This window comes from Gigantopelta aegis, chromosome 3 (assembly GCF_016097555.1).
Source record: "Gigantopelta aegis isolate Gae_Host chromosome 3, Gae_host_genome, whole genome shotgun sequence".
NCBI classification, from domain to species: Eukaryota; Metazoa; Mollusca; class Gastropoda; order Neomphalida; family Peltospiridae; genus Gigantopelta; species Gigantopelta aegis.
Genome location: NC_054701.1, coordinates 71,955,523 through 71,971,643, shown reverse-complemented (window position 1 = coordinate 71,971,643; position 16,121 = coordinate 71,955,523). Strand labels below are relative to the sequence as shown.

The following is a 16,121-nucleotide window of genomic DNA, read 5'->3' as shown; positions in this document are numbered from 1 at the left end:
TGGGTATGGCACAATGGAATTATATGCAGCTGCAGTCAACAGTGGGTATAAGGGGGCCTCCCCCAAAAATTGGTTAAGTTTAGGGTTAAGAAAATTATACAGTAATGGTCAATTTTGTCGAAAGATTAACTTAAAAACATAAAATCTGTTAAAACATTTGGTTATGGTGCCATACCCGTTTTACCCTTTGGCAGAAACCCTGTGTAGGTCTTTGATATGGCAATTACAGGTCTTGCATTTGGCAAATAAAGAGGGCAAGGCCACTTGGCCTCGACACATGGAGTTCCTTTATCTTGCATTTGTGTATGATGACCAATACATAATAAGGCACAGGTAAGATTGTTTTCAGGCCATTGGAGCAATGCGGCAATTTGCAGTATGGCTGCCATTACTTTCGAGCCTTGCAGTTGGTCAAACTAATAAATTTTCTATAACAAACAACACGTGGACTAGTTTGTCACCACAAAACAACATTTATTCAACAACAGACGAAATCGTACCACTGTTTTTCGACATCCCTGGGCTAACCTTCACTGACCTGTGAGAACTTGTTAATAAACTTGTTATAATATGTATGATAACCAACATCGACAAATACACATTACCAGAAGATTATTAATATTAAAACTCCACCTTAACTGGAGATCCTGGTGTATTTGCAAACTTTGTCAATACTCTCTCACACAGTACAATACAATAAACTTGGGCAAAAATATTGCAAGAGCTTGTTCACATTGTCAATATAAGATCAGGCTGCTACAGGGACAAAAAAAACACCAAGACGAGCTAAAAATATCCCATAATTATGGCCTGACCAAGCTGTAATGAACCTAAGTAGATTAGATTTTTACAAATACATGTGTTATCTCTTGATAATTTGAAACAGTCTTCACCAAACTAGTCTTATTCTAAACTTAATAACAATAACAAAATAAGTGCACATTATCTTGTGAACTATTTTCATTAATTCTAACCCAGGGGATGGGTAAATCAATCATTTGATTGGAGACAAGAAATTGTTTGTGGGTGTGGTATACTTGACATAAACTGGTATACACAATTCCTATGAAATTTATCCCTGGCCCCCATGATTCACTCTTCTTTTAACAATGAATACTAAATTCCCACCCTTTTCCACCCCATCTGCCGGCCAAATTTGTGTGTATCAGGTACTTCAGCAATTTCTGTTCAACTCGTTCTTTAGATATTTATTCAAGCCTCAATTTTGATAGCCTATAATAATTTCAACAGACTTTCAATAACTTAATTCTTTAGACACTCACATTCATATACATGTACTGCAATCAGTCGCCTATTTAATATTCATCCCTTATGGGGAGAGAGGGGGGAGAAAGCAAGTACTTGCAACAAAAACTAGGTACTCAACATGAACCTGAATGCACTGGAGACCCACAGGCTGGTTAACAAGCGAAGGAAGACAACTTTCAGTACCCGATACTATTCTTAATAAGCTATGGTAAACAACTTTCAGTATCTTAATTATAACCAATAATATACTGCCTTGAATATTCATTACAACTTGGCCAGACAATTTACCAATATTAATGATTACACACACTTTATTATTAATCAAGATCTAACTATATGAAGCTTTTCAAAAAAGATACATGCTTACAAAATAAATATATCTGCAAACCATAAAGTCTATAGCTGAATATTTTGCAGATATATTTTTATTATTTCAGTAAATTCACAGATGTATACCTTACTATGATTAATTAGTCCTTAATACGTACATTATCTATAAGTACTTCAATAATATAATGCAAAATTACCTGGATAAGACATTAGAATATAGTGAAATAATGTTACAAGAAGACAAACCAAGATTCCATTAAACTCCTTGGAATCAAATTGTGACTACTACTTGCTTTTATATATATATATTATATATATATATATATATATATATTTATATATATAGCTACCCCTGGGGAAATAATTTCACTGCTTCCAAGATAATATAGCAGTTTAGTAACAACTTCATTCTCAGACCACTAACAAAATATTTGAATTTGTTTCAATAGGTTGAATAACATTGCATTTATGTTCGACATGAATACAAACCATTATAAATTTAAATTTATGTACCCAGGGGTATTGCAGAAACCAAAAAAAGTCACTCCCGAGTTCTTTGGATGCACAAATGAATTGGTTTTGCCCATTATGAGGGTTCCCACTTTAGTCTTTTCAGACAAACCCCACACTTGTTAATATGTCCGTCGTAGAGAAGATTTTTTTTTTTTTTTTAAAGCGTGGACAAAAACTGCTTGTAGGAAACATCCCTGGCTATATGCAATGATTTTGTTGGTAGCATAAATAAATGTACTTCTCACGACAATTTTGTTACTAGAAGCAAGAGAGAGCCTGTAATAACACTAAAATATGTCTTCACAGTGCAATGCTGATAAGACGAAATCTACAGTACCGGGTATACAAAATTGACGTCATTTTAGTATATATTTTTAAATGCTAAAAGTTTGCCCATAACTTACAATTGAGATGTTAAAAGACAAATGTGAAAAATACCTCAAAATGTTTGGTGAAAGTGACAATTTCTTACACAAAATTTATTGTCGGACAACATTGTTTTCTAAACTAACAATCATTTTAGAGTTCTAAAAAAAAAGCTCAAGTTTAGCCATGCATATTTACTGCTCAAAAACTAATTCCTTTTAAATGTCCAGTTACTTTATGTAACCAGTGTACAATTAATAATGTTAAAGAAAACTCCCCAACTTTCAACATGGTCTACTTTAAATCAAGCATTAAAAAACATTTCTAAGCAATGAAGAGAGTTGAAATATCTCTTAAGAATTATCTTTTTTCTCTTAAAATTTGTTGAGGAGTAAATATTCATATGGTACTCTGTTAAAGTGGGAACCCAAAGTATATGCATAAAAAATAATAATACATTCAAACTTTGAAATTTTCACATAAAAATTAATATTAAATGCAGATATATATTTTTGGGTTAAATAAAGAATTAGATTGAATGTTTAAATATTTTATCTGCATAAATAGCATAAACAGATGCAGTAATAGGATAATTATTTAAAACTTTTTTTCTTTTTTCAAAGTTACCCATAAGCAACTTAAGTGCTGGTGCAGCTACAATAAAAATAAAACAAGGTCCCAGTTTATGAAGTCGTTTTTTTTTTTAACATTCTGATCAAGTGTTTTCAAAGTAAATGTTAAATCTCATAATTCCACAAAATTCTCGAGGCAAAAAACAAGATAATTCATTGAACAATGTTCAAATTCAAACTACTGTATGGTTCTATATATATATGATTTTAAAAAATCAAGACAAGAATACAAAAACAATGCTATACATGCACTTAGAACATAATTCATGTTCTATTTACACCTAAACTGGACTCTCCAAAACGTGCAATAGTTTTTTTTGTCTGCAAATTTTTTAATTAAAAACATTCATGAGAAAAAAAGCAAGCATGGATATATGAAAGATCAAAACTCACACAAATATCGAGAATTATATTCAATAAATGATAAAGGTGGCACAGAAATAGATTATGAAATGCTACAGTAGTAACGCAGATTCTGAATTTATTTAGGATTAATAGTTTTGTAGAATCAAATAGACCAGTAATTCATGCACCAAACATTTATTATAATCTCAAAACTGTTCATTTTGCTACATTATTCAGCCGATACAAAAGTTTAACTGGTGCAAAATACATCCCATTTCCATGCCACATAAATTACTTTTTTTTCTTCTTTTCAAAAATACACAAACAACAAAATCCTGTGCTAGTACAGTATTGTTAACTAGATTTTTACAGAAGTTATTCTCAAAGATACATTTAATACTATTATGGGCTCCAAATGAACAACGAAAGGAAAAGAAAGGAAATTAGCTTGAATAAAATTACACTATTTGTATCTGTTCTATAAAATAATTTTCAAGGACAAAGTAATTCAATTAATTTTTCAAAATCAATTTTCATAATTTCAAAAATCTACAAATGTGTTAATTGTTTTCCCATCAAAATGATCATATCAATATAATCTTTACGAAATGCATCATTATCTAACTGGGGAAATAGGCGTTTTTTTATTAATGTTCCAACCGTACTTAAAGCAATAGTAAATTTTTTTTACTTACTCAATTTGTTATTTACGTGATCGAGATGAAACAAGATAGCTGCCCATTTGGAGCCTGGCCTCTACAAAAAGCTTATACAGCTAAAACATGGTGAACTGATATGGGGCGAAAATCTTCTAACAGGGATGTTATTAAACTCATTCAACATTTATTACCCCAGTGTTTAACCTTCACCGTTTGTGATATCTTGTTTACTATACTATCAATTTAGGAAAAAATTCAAGACTATTTCCATCACAAAAAAATTGTGAAGAAAAAAACAAAAAAACAAGTTGAATAATAGAATTACAATGATACAAAGAATCTATAGTTGGTTAAAATATATAAATGGGTTTGATTTCACCATCATTGTAACAATGGGCCAAACCACCTAACGTGTCCAACTTTTGTCAATGCCTCGACAACAATCCTTATTATTTTATTTTTTTTATCTACTTGTTTCACACAAGTGCATTCCTATGCAATATTTCTCTGAATAATTTTCCAATCAAGGCAAAATTTTATTCACTGCATATTCTTAACATTATTCAGAGCAAATCTCGAGCAGTAGATGCCTTCTCATACATATTTTGAAAAATAATTCTTGAAGCCTGACCAACATGGCTGTATATGTGTGATGCTCAAACGTATGTCCCTAAATCCGCTTCAATAATATCCAGATTTTAACTCGCATTATCATCTTCAACACCAAGAAATGTTGACTTTAAATATTAATGTTCTTTATTCTGAAGCCTTTGCCACATTTTATTTACTTTATCACTCACAAATCAGTTCAAAATAGCTTTAATGAACCGATCTCAACATCTTAATTATTATGGAGGAAATGTAACAGTCTCCTTTTTTTTCTCCCCCTTCATTTCATTTCATGTGTAATTTTATCGTCACATATCCCACAACTATTATCATTTTCTATGTCTGTTCAATTCTCTATCCCAATACGACATAGTTCATAGATTTATTATCAACGTAGCATAGTATATTACAAGTTCAGTAACAAACACAAAAGACAATTGCTTTAAACATTCCTAATCAAGAGATTTACCTAGGTGTAAATTGAGGAGAAAAAGTAGCAAGATCATTGCTTCAAACTCCAGCTTTTATTTATACTATCTGAAAAACGATCCGAGTTTTAATGTCTCAAAAGCTGGCGGTATTTCTCGACTGGGACAAGGTGTAGCACTGAACAGTTTTTATACAATATGAAAGTAAAATAATATTACAGTAATTCAAACTTATGGTTGTCTCAGGACCACCATTCTTGTTAGTCCCACTGAACTGCTACTCCAGTTCATTGAAATAAAGTATGGTTTTTTTAAAATTACATTATATATGTACGCATGTCACTTTTTGCCTCGACTTTTATTTAATTAAGCTTGCCTGCAGGGGCAAAATGTTTTCATTCAAAGCACATCTGCCTAAGTCACAGATCCATTTCTGGCTCTCCAATGAAGTGATCCCGACAGAAAGATAGATATGTTTTACTTTAGATGAATTATGAACCAAATGATTTAAGGATATATCTTCATTTTATTTTAACCAAATATTTTTTTTTTTTTGTGATGAGACATCTTGTTAAATATATGAACATAAGCATGTCAAGATTTATAGAAAAGTACCTACAGATATCTTAAATTTTTATTTTAAAAATTAATTTTTTTTTTTCCAGTAACATTTTTAGTATGAAATCTTATCTTACAGGAGATATCACTTAGCTATTTTGGAGGTCATAGCTTCGCCCACTCAACCCATCCTTACAGTCGTAATTTCGTGATGAACGCTTTCATCGTTCTGTAATAAACATTGCCTAGATTGTACAAAAACAAGTACGAAATGTACAAAAATAATACATTTCTTTGTATAAAAGTGAGTCAAAAATATATCAACATCGGCCATACGTACATACATACATACATACAAACCCATTACCGATGCCACTGCAATCCCACAAGCTTGTACATCATGGCTCTATGCATGTCCAACAAATGTAAAAGTGTAAATGCATACATTGGGCAAAAAACGCCACAAAAAATGTGTTAGCACTGAGGACAGCAAGAGGCATGGGATGCCTTGAAAATGCTAATTGTTCTTGTAGCACCTCGAGGTATTCAAAGTAACTTGGAAAACGTAACGTCTGTTTTCGCACACAAGCTTCTTTCAACAATGGTTTTATTGTAGTTTTTTTTTCCCCCTTTCACAAGGTGCAAGTCAATTGTTTAGTCAAAAAGTGCATTGCTATAATTGCATCTTCACGATCTTCAATTTGAATAGCCACTTCATTAATGACAGCTTTCAATGGAAGAAAAAGCCCCGGACAAAAGGTATTCCTCGCATGCTAGGCCATTTGTCTCAGTTATGAAAGACTTTACCACAATGAAAACAATAATTGTGTCGCTGATCATATGTCTGTTAATAGCAATGGTTAACGGGCAACTCCACAAACGTCATAATGGCTTCAGTTGTTCTCTGGTTAAGTTGTGATGTTTTGTAATTTCACGATCTTTGATTAATGTCAAATCCAGTCTGTACGTATCCGCACACTTGAATTACTTCACATAATAATATTGGCATCTCATTAGTAACACCTGTCATTTCTTGTATTTTAAACAAGAAATCCAAGCCTAAAGTCTTCTGATGTGAAAATAAAATTGACCAAATGTACAAATTACAAATAAATAAAATAAAAACCATTGGTGAATGAATTAAATAAGATTTTTCAGAATGATTGTTTTTTTTCTCAGTTTAATGATCAGTTGGCACCAACGAAGGCAAGAGTTAGAACCAATGTTACTTTATACTGCAGTCCATCAGGAGAATAATTTAAAAAATGTGTATAGTACTGCAACCACCAGATGTTAATGTATATGAAAAACATAAATTCCTGTTAATTTCGACATTTTTGTAAAAAAAAATTTTAACAGAACAGTCTAGGCTTGGATCATATGTACTTGTTTAAAAAGTGTTTAAACCGACAGAGCAGAGCTGGCCCCATCTCCAATGAAACCAGAATCCTGCTCTGCATGGTTGATTGCACCGACAGCTGCTTCGTCAGCGTCAGAAAAGATTCCAACTTTGCCTTCTGTGACTCGGACATCTTGGCTCACAAAAGGAAGTCCACTGAAAAGAAATCAGAAAAAAACCCCATAAATATACATTGACACCATAAACACAATATATATATATATATATATTTTAATTTTTTTCGGTCTACAGGTTGGTAGGTACTGGGTTCGGATCCCAGTCGAGGCATGGGAGTTTTAATCCAGATACAGACTCCAAACCCCGAGTGAGTGCTCAGCATGGCTCAATTGGTAGGTGTAAATCACTTGCACCGACCAGTGATCCATAACTGGTTCAACAAAGGCTATGGTTTGTGCTATCCTGCCTGTGGGAAGCGCAAATAAAAGAGCCCTTGCTGCCTATCGTAAAAGAGTAGCCTAGGTGGTGACAGCGGGTTTCCTCTAAAAAAACAGTGTCAGAATGACTATGTTTGACGTCCAATAGCTGATAAGATAAAAAAAATCAATGTGCTCTAGTGGCGTCGTTAAATAAAACAAACTTTACTTTAAATATATGATAAAAGAGAATTTAAACAGCTAGACAGAAACGAAAACAAAAATCTGTATTTCCAAATATAGAAAAAACCCGCTATTGGCACAAACAAAATAAAGTTTCAGATTTTCTTGTATTCATGACATCACAGTACCAGATGCCTAAAAATTGTGATAACAATGGTTTTGTTCATGTAATGCTCATGGTTTTACATAACTCATTTATCATTCGCTCATTATAATTAATACATTATTTACATAGTCATAACAGGTTAGATTTTCTTGTATTCATGACATCACAGTACCAGATGCCTAAAAATTGTGATAACGATGGTTTTGTTCATGTAATGCTCATGGTTTTACATAACTCATTTATCATTCGCTCATATATATAATTAATACATTATTTACATAGTCATAACAGGTTAGATTTTCTTGTATTCATGACATCACAGTACCAGATGCCTAAAAATTGTGATAACGATGGTTTTGTTCATGTAATGCTCATGGTTTTACATAACTCATTTATCATTCGCTCATTATAATTAATACATTATTTACATAGTCATAACAGGTTAGATTTTCTTGTATTCATGACATCACAGTACCAGATGCCTAAAAATTGTGATAACAATGGTTTTGTTCATGTAATGCTCATGGTTTTACATAAATCATTTATCATTCGCTCATTATAATTAATACATTATTTACATAGTCATAACAGGTTAGATTTTCTTGTATTCATGACATCACAGTACCAGATGCCTAAAAATTGTGATAACAATGGTTTTGTTCATGTAATGCTCATGGTTTTACATAACTCATTTATCATTCGCTCATTATAATTAATACATTATTTACATAGTCATAACAGGTTAGATTTTCTTGTATTCATGACATCACAGTACCAGATGCCTAAAAATTGTGATAACAATGGTTTTGTTCATGTAATGCTCATGGTTTTACATAACTCATTTATCATTCGCTCATTATAATTAATACATTATTTACATAGTCATAACAGGTTAGATTTTCTTGTATTCATGACATCACAGTACCAGATGCCTAAAAATTGTGATAACAATGGTTTTGTTCATGTAATGCTCATGGTTTTACATAACTCATTTATCATTCGCTCATTATAATTAATACATTATTTACATAGTCATAACAGGTTAGATTTTCTTGTATTCATGACATCACAGTACCAGATGCCTAAAAATTGTGATAACAATGGTTTTGTTCATGTAATGCTCATGGTTTTACATAACTCATTTATCATTCGCTCATTATAATTAATACATTATTTACATAGTCATAACAGGTTAGATTTTCTTGTATTCATGACATCACAGTACCAGATGCCTAAAAATTGTGATAACGATGGTTTTGTTCATGTAATGCTCATGGTTTTACATAACTCATTTATCATTCGCTCATTATAATTAATACATTATTTACATAGTCATAACAGGTTAGATTTTCTTGTATTCATGACATCACAGTACCAGATGCCTAAAAATTGTGATAACGATGGTTTTGTTCATGTAATGCTCATGGTTTTACATAACTCATTTATCATTCGCTCATTATAATTAATACATTATTTACATAGTCATAACAGGTTAGATTTTCTTGTATTCATGACATCACAGTACCAGATGCCTAAAAATTGTGATAACAATGGTTTTGTTCATGTAATGCTCATGGTTTTACATAAATCATTTATCATTCGCTCATTATAATTAATACATTATTTACATAGTCATAACAGGTTAGATTTTCTTGTATTCATGACATCACAGTACCAGATGCCTAAAAATTGTGATAACAATGGTTTTGTTCATGTAATGCTCATGGTTTTACATAACTCATTTATCATTCGCTCATTATAATTAATACATTATTTACATAGTCATAACAGGTTAGATTTCTTGTATTCATGACATCACAGTACCAGATGCCTAAAAATTGTGATAACAATGGTTTTGTTCATGTAATGCTCATGGTTTTACATAACTCATTTATCATTCGCTCATTATAATTAATACATTATTTACATAGTCATAACAGGTTAGATTTTCTTGTATTCATGACATCACAGTACCAGATGCCTAAAAATTGTGATAACAATGGTTTTGTTCATGTAATGCTCATGGTTTTACATAACTCATTTATCATTCGCTCATTATAATTAATACATTATTTACATAGTCATAACAGGTTACAATGAAACTAAACAGGTCACCTGAACACTGAATATGAAATGATGTAAAGATTGCCCTGCATATCTGCACATATGAAGAAAAGTTTATTTAATTTGTTTAATGACACCACTAGAGCATAATTTATTAATCATTGGCTACTGGATGCCAATTTTTTTTTAATTCTGACGGTCTTAGCGAGAAAACTTGTTACATTTTTAAGTCTTGGAGAAGAAACCTGCTACATTTTTCCATTGCAGCGAGGGATTTTTTCTTATGCACCACCCCACAGACAAGATAGCATATACCACAGCCTTTGATATATACTACTTGTAATGCACTGGCTGATTGCGAAATACTGTAGATCCTGAAATTAATGTGTCCCAAAATTAATGTGAGTGACAGCGGGCAGACTAAAATGTGACATGAAATTAATGCGAGTGGCTTCCCTTTGAAATATTACTTTTCCAACAACACGTTTGTGTACGTACGGTTAAATCAGAGTTCAAGATCTCTTCAATGAGATCAACTCACTAACATGTCTGTGTACACATCAATTAACCCGTTTCGTACCTAGTGTTTTTGGTGAGATCAACTCGAAGCATGTTTTCAGCAATCATGTACGTAATGTGTATATTTAGCTAAATCTGGATAAACATTAGGATACATGTATGTACCATTACAACTGTATCTTCTTTTATCTGTCAATGGTGATTTCAAAGTCATAACGAAAGAACAATTCACCCAGTGGTATGCCGATAAAGTTGCATTGAACTTGAACAGTAAAAGCATAGGAAGGAAGGAAATGTTTTATTCAACGACACACTCCACACATTTTATTTATGGTTATATGGCATCAGACATATGGTTAAGGACCACACAGATATTGAAGGAGGAAACCTGCTGTCACCACTTCATGGACTACTCTTTTCTATTAGTAGCAAGGGATCTTTTATATGCACCACCGCACAGAGAGGGTAGTACATACCATGGCCTTTGATATACCAGTTGTGGTGCACTGGCTGGAATGAGAAATATAAAAGCAAAGAAACCATCAACCTCAGGATTAGCATGCTAAAACATATTCATGCGTGATGGATCGTGTCAGCTATCGAAATTCTGGCCAAAGACCCTTCAATCGTCACACATGGCCGGCTGGGACTATTGAACAATTAGTCTGTCTCACCTACAATGAATTGTTTTCCAGTCGTCTGTTATAAATATGTTAGAATTTTAATCTTTGTTTTGTTTCAAAAACATAGGACACAGACAAAAACATAGAAATAACCCAATAAGTCAACTGATAAACTCGGCATCAGACAAGCGCTTTACCACTGGGTTACATAAGAAGGAAATGTTTTATTGAATGATGCACTCTACACATTTTATTTACGGTTATACAATGTCAGACCACAGATACTGAGAGAGAAAACTCACTGTCGCCACTTCATGGGCGACTCTTTTTCAATTAGCAGCAAGGGATCTTTTATATGTACCATCCCACAGACAGGGTAGTACATACCAGTCGTGGTGCACTGGCTGGAACGAGAAATAGTTTAATTGGCTCACCGACGGGGACTGATCTCACCGACTGCGCATCAAGCGAGTGCTGCACCACTGAGCTACGTCCCGTCCCCACTGGGCTACATAAAGCAGAGTACTAACCTGGCTGAAGCATCGACGGTAACACCACGTCCTTTGGAAGTAATGGTTGTTTTGAATGTCGGACGTGAGCGTGTTGTGGTCATTTTCTGTCGAGGCCTCATAGGAGTGGGTCGCCGAATCGCCCGAATTCCTCGCCCACGAGTGTACTGTATGGAAAGGAATATTGATTTAACACAATCTCTTTTAGTTCTGTTTAATGAGAAACCATCGTGTATCCAACATGTTTAACTATTACACTTGTTGAGTTCCACTCAAAATGTGACATTTAAATCTACATATAAACAAAAATTAATTCCATTTATCATACATTCCAGTCCAAAACGTTTCATGTTATGGTGTTATTACACATTTATTTATTCATTCAAAATATGGTACCAAATATACACATACAAATACAGCAACACCACCACTGTAATAAACTATTCCATGAAATTAAATGTCTCACCTACAACAAAATATTTTGATACAATTGTGATAAAACCAGTTTCAATGACCTAGGACTTGCAGTTGATGGAGTGGGTGGTGCAACGGAGCACTAATAAACCAGTATTCAAAGTTGTGATAGCCAATCTAAATGCAAAAATAATAGAAATGTTGATACTGAAGCAACTGTCAAAAAGGATTATACAGTGAAAACCCTCTAAACCGGACACCCTTGGGACATAGACAAATGTCCAGTTTTAAGAGAAGTTAAGTTCTGTCCTGTTTTTTAGAACGAGACTAATACGTCCGGTTTTGAGGGAATTCTGGTTTACAGAGGGGCCGGTTTTGAGAGGTTTCACTGTACCTACAACACCTTTTTATTTCTAAGGTGAAGCAAAAACAATTCTGTGTTTCAGACTTACGGTAGGCCTCATTCCTCCACGCAGACTGTACATAGGCGGTAAACGTCCTCTCATTCCACGCGATGCCAGGAATCCTCGACTCGGTCCCATTCCTCGGCGTCCCATCGACATCACCTGAGGCATTCCGTTGTGTCCTGGAGGGCCACCTTGTCCCGGGTGTCCGCCACGGCCACGTTCCGCTGCCGAGTAATTCGGACCCCAGCTCCCAACAACTACTCCCGCCACCTCCAACTGGCCACCACGCTGATCTACGGGAGAACGACCTGTCGAGGAAATTATTTTATAACAACCAGACAATTGTGTAACAGGCAGATTTTTTATTATTCACATTTGACTAATCACAAAAATACTATTAATTTTTATCTTATACATAAAATACTGATCCAAAACAATTTATCAAGGATGACTAAACGTGGTGAGCATGATCCATTTGTGTCTGTATTCAGCAATGCCAATTAACAAAAATAAGTAAAACAAATTAATGTAATATATTTTATTGTGAGAAGATATTAAAATACATAAATGCTGATTAGAGCTGGGCGGTATACCGTATATACCACTCAGTATTGGTATAATGTCAATATCGAATACCGTATTGATACCGAGGTAAATCAACCCCAAAAAAGCGATACCAATACTGAACCTCAAATTTCAATACCATCCAGCTTTAAAGCCGAAGCAAGATATTTTATCGGAATCAAACTACTTTCATCTGCATTTATTTTTGCCACAGCAATTTCCTGTAATCCAAATTCTGGCTTTGAATATCAAGTTTTCACACATAACATCTGTCAACCTATCAATGTTTGGTTTTTGAAAGAAAATGAATGCATTAATGGGCTTTGGATATTCATAGTTTTACACAAGTGAGACTAAGCTACTCAGCACCAATGTGATTAATCAAATGGTCTTCAAGTAGTAGGGGAGCATAGTAGGTAGTTAAAAGTGCCTCTTAAAAATGCTACTACTGAACACATTCCTAAGTGGTCAGACTAAACTCACAGCTAAAAGCTGATGGGGAATGACAGGTGTGTGGCACGGATAGCCACAAGACCCCCACACCTGTCACAATTGGAGAAACAAGGACTGACATGTAGAGGTGGACAGCGAAAGAAGTTGAAAGATAGCAGGAGTTGCCAGATCGGGATGAAATAAGATGGAATTCAAAAAAGCAAAGAAAGAAAAAAAAAAAAAATATTGACAATCAAGTTTACACAACTTTTATTCCATGCACATCTGGCACTATAACAAAGCAGAGAGGAAGATATGGGATGCAACAAACACTATAACCACTATAATCATAAAGTCTTTCCAAATAACTTTTGTAAAATTTGCTCACAATTACCCAGAATTCCTCTTCCTCTGCCTGGTGTCTTTGGTCCCATTCCCACTGGCACAGGTGGTCCGCCACGTCCACCTCGCACAGGAATGGGGTAGGCCATCCGAGCAGCACCCGCAGGTCGGTAAGACACTCCTGGGGGCACAGGGTACGGTCCATATGGGTAATTGGAATACAGAGAGGCTGTTGGCAACAGAGGTTTAGCAAACTCAACACTGATGTTTTCCATGATGGCCTGGCGCATTCTCTCCACACGCATCACTTGATCAACCTGAAAAACAGTTTTAAGAAAATAATGAACACATTAATGAGCATTAAAGAACTGTAATGACAAGGCAGTACTGAAGGGGAAGGAAAATATCAAATATGTACACTGTCCACATCTAATTGTATACCCGATACAGTCAAGAAATGAAAGGATTTTTTATTTATTTAAATGATGCACTCAACACAGTTTGACCGGCCTCGGTGGTGTCGTGGTAGGCCATCGGTCTACAGGCTGATAGGTACTGGGTTCGGATCCCAGTCGAGGCATGGGATTTTTAATCCAGATACCGACTCCAAACCCCGAGTAGCCCATGTAGTGGCGACAGCGGGTTTCCTCTCAAAATCTGTGTGGTTCTTAACCCTATGCCTGACGCCATATAACTGTAAATAAAATGTGTCGAGTGTGTTGTTAAATAAAACATTTATTTCTTTAAACACATGTTATTTACGGTTATATGGCGTCAGACATATGGTTAAGGACCACACAGATATTGAGAGAGGAAACCTGCTGTCGCCACTTCATGGGCTACTCTTTCGATTAGCAGCAAGGGATCGTTTATATGCACCATCCCATAGACAGGATAGCACATACCACAGCCTTTGATGTACCAGTCGTGGTGCACTGGTTGGAGCAAGAAATAGCCCAATGTGTCCACCGACTGGGATCCAGGGGACAATATTTCGAAATATGAGGGAACCGGAAGTCGGTTCACGTGGTTTTTACCTAAGTAACCAATTGTTCGGTTACGTGAATTATATTTCGGTTACCTCAAAATTACGTTGAAATTATATTTTAAATACATAGTTTTTAGCTGAAACAAAGTTAAAAAAAATACAAAAAAAAAATGTCTTTAATGCTTGCTAAAGTTAACAATATTATAAAAGAACTGAATATCAGCCCCAGTACTAAAACAAAATACAGGGGCGTAGCCAAAAAAATTCTTAGCATTATGCATGCCAAAGGCATGTTCGAGCAGGCATGTTCGGGGGCCTTCCCCTGTGAAAAGTTTGAAACTCAGGATGCCTGTAGATGCAATTTGAGCCTTTTCGGAGGCATTTTTGTTTTTGGTAATCTTTTTTTCGAGTCAATTTTAAGAGGATATTTTATAGAACAATTACAGACAGCCTCGACCTATTCTCGGATTTTATTTTTGCATTACGCACATGCGTACTGTGCGCTACGCCTTTGAAATATATACAAAATCATTTGAAGGGATTCCTTTTTGCGTTTTGCAGTGGCTACGCTACTTGCACTTTATCGATGGTACTTCTATACTACAGTGACTTTCTAAATGTTTGGTTTTTTAAAGCTTATTATGCGATGTTAGTATTTTTCATTTTTTGTGACACTTTTATATTCCTGTTTACGTTAAAACTGTTTTTAACATGTGTAAAATTATTGGCAATCCAATATTATGTCTACATATATTCCTTTAGAGATAAAATAGTAGCAAATAATTTAGCCGTCCCCAGCGTTCTGAGCACATTTCTTTAAAACTTTTGGCTGGACTCTATACTGAACATTTACTTCAGACTAGTCGCAAATTACAATTGTTAAAATATAACGACGTTTACCGATTTGCTGTGCATCAAGTATCTAAAATTCAGCCTAAAACATTTGTCGAAATACTAGAGTATGTCTGCGTGAATAAACGTCCTGTAATCGTGAAGTTTGCATGTTTTAATTTCTGAACGTTTACAGGTCATGATGTAACCAGTTTGCGGCATCGCGTAAATTTAACTTTGCGTAACTGACATGCGAACAGAACGGCGGTTCGCGTGAAATATTGTGTCCTGGGATCGATCCCAAACTGACCGCGCATCAAGCAAGCGCTTTACCACTGAGCTACGTCCCGCCCCATAGAACTAGGAAAAAAAGTTGTTAACCTGCCCATCACACATGTCAATGAGTGGCGTGTTGTTGTTGGCCTTGAGCAGCTTGAAGTGGAACAGCTTTCCATCAAAGAACAGCCACGGACAACACATGGTCCACGGGATGGGGGCGCCACACACATCGTTAGTAAATATAGCCGTCTCCACACCAGCCATGAATAAAGCTGCCAGCTGGGCTCCACGAGTCTGAATTGTGGGAAGCTGAAAAAT

General features: G+C 34.8%; 1 protein-coding gene across 2 annotated transcripts in view; it reads right to left on the bottom strand.

Annotated features, from left to right (window-relative positions):
• Positions 1-457: 457 nt before the first annotated feature.
• The window catches only part of LOC121369035 (constitutive coactivator of PPAR-gamma-like protein 1), a 32,385-nt gene continuing 16,721 nt past the window's right edge, over positions 458-16,121 (bottom strand). Inside the window, exons 12-16 of one of the 2 annotated variants that reach the window (XM_041493847.1) lie at positions 15,906-16,112; positions 13,752-14,022; positions 12,413-12,675; positions 11,568-11,713; positions 458-7,264 (exon numbers count right to left, since the gene is read on the bottom strand). In XM_041493847.1, coding sequence (XP_041349781.1) covers positions 7,111-7,264; positions 11,568-11,713; positions 12,413-12,675; positions 13,752-14,022; positions 15,906-16,112 — 1,041 coding nt within the window. In that variant the 3' untranslated portion in view covers positions 458-7,110. The remainder of the gene's footprint in view (positions 7,265-11,567; positions 11,714-12,412; positions 12,676-13,751; positions 14,023-15,905; positions 16,113-16,121) is intronic. The other variant, XM_041493848.1, reaches the window with a different exon arrangement.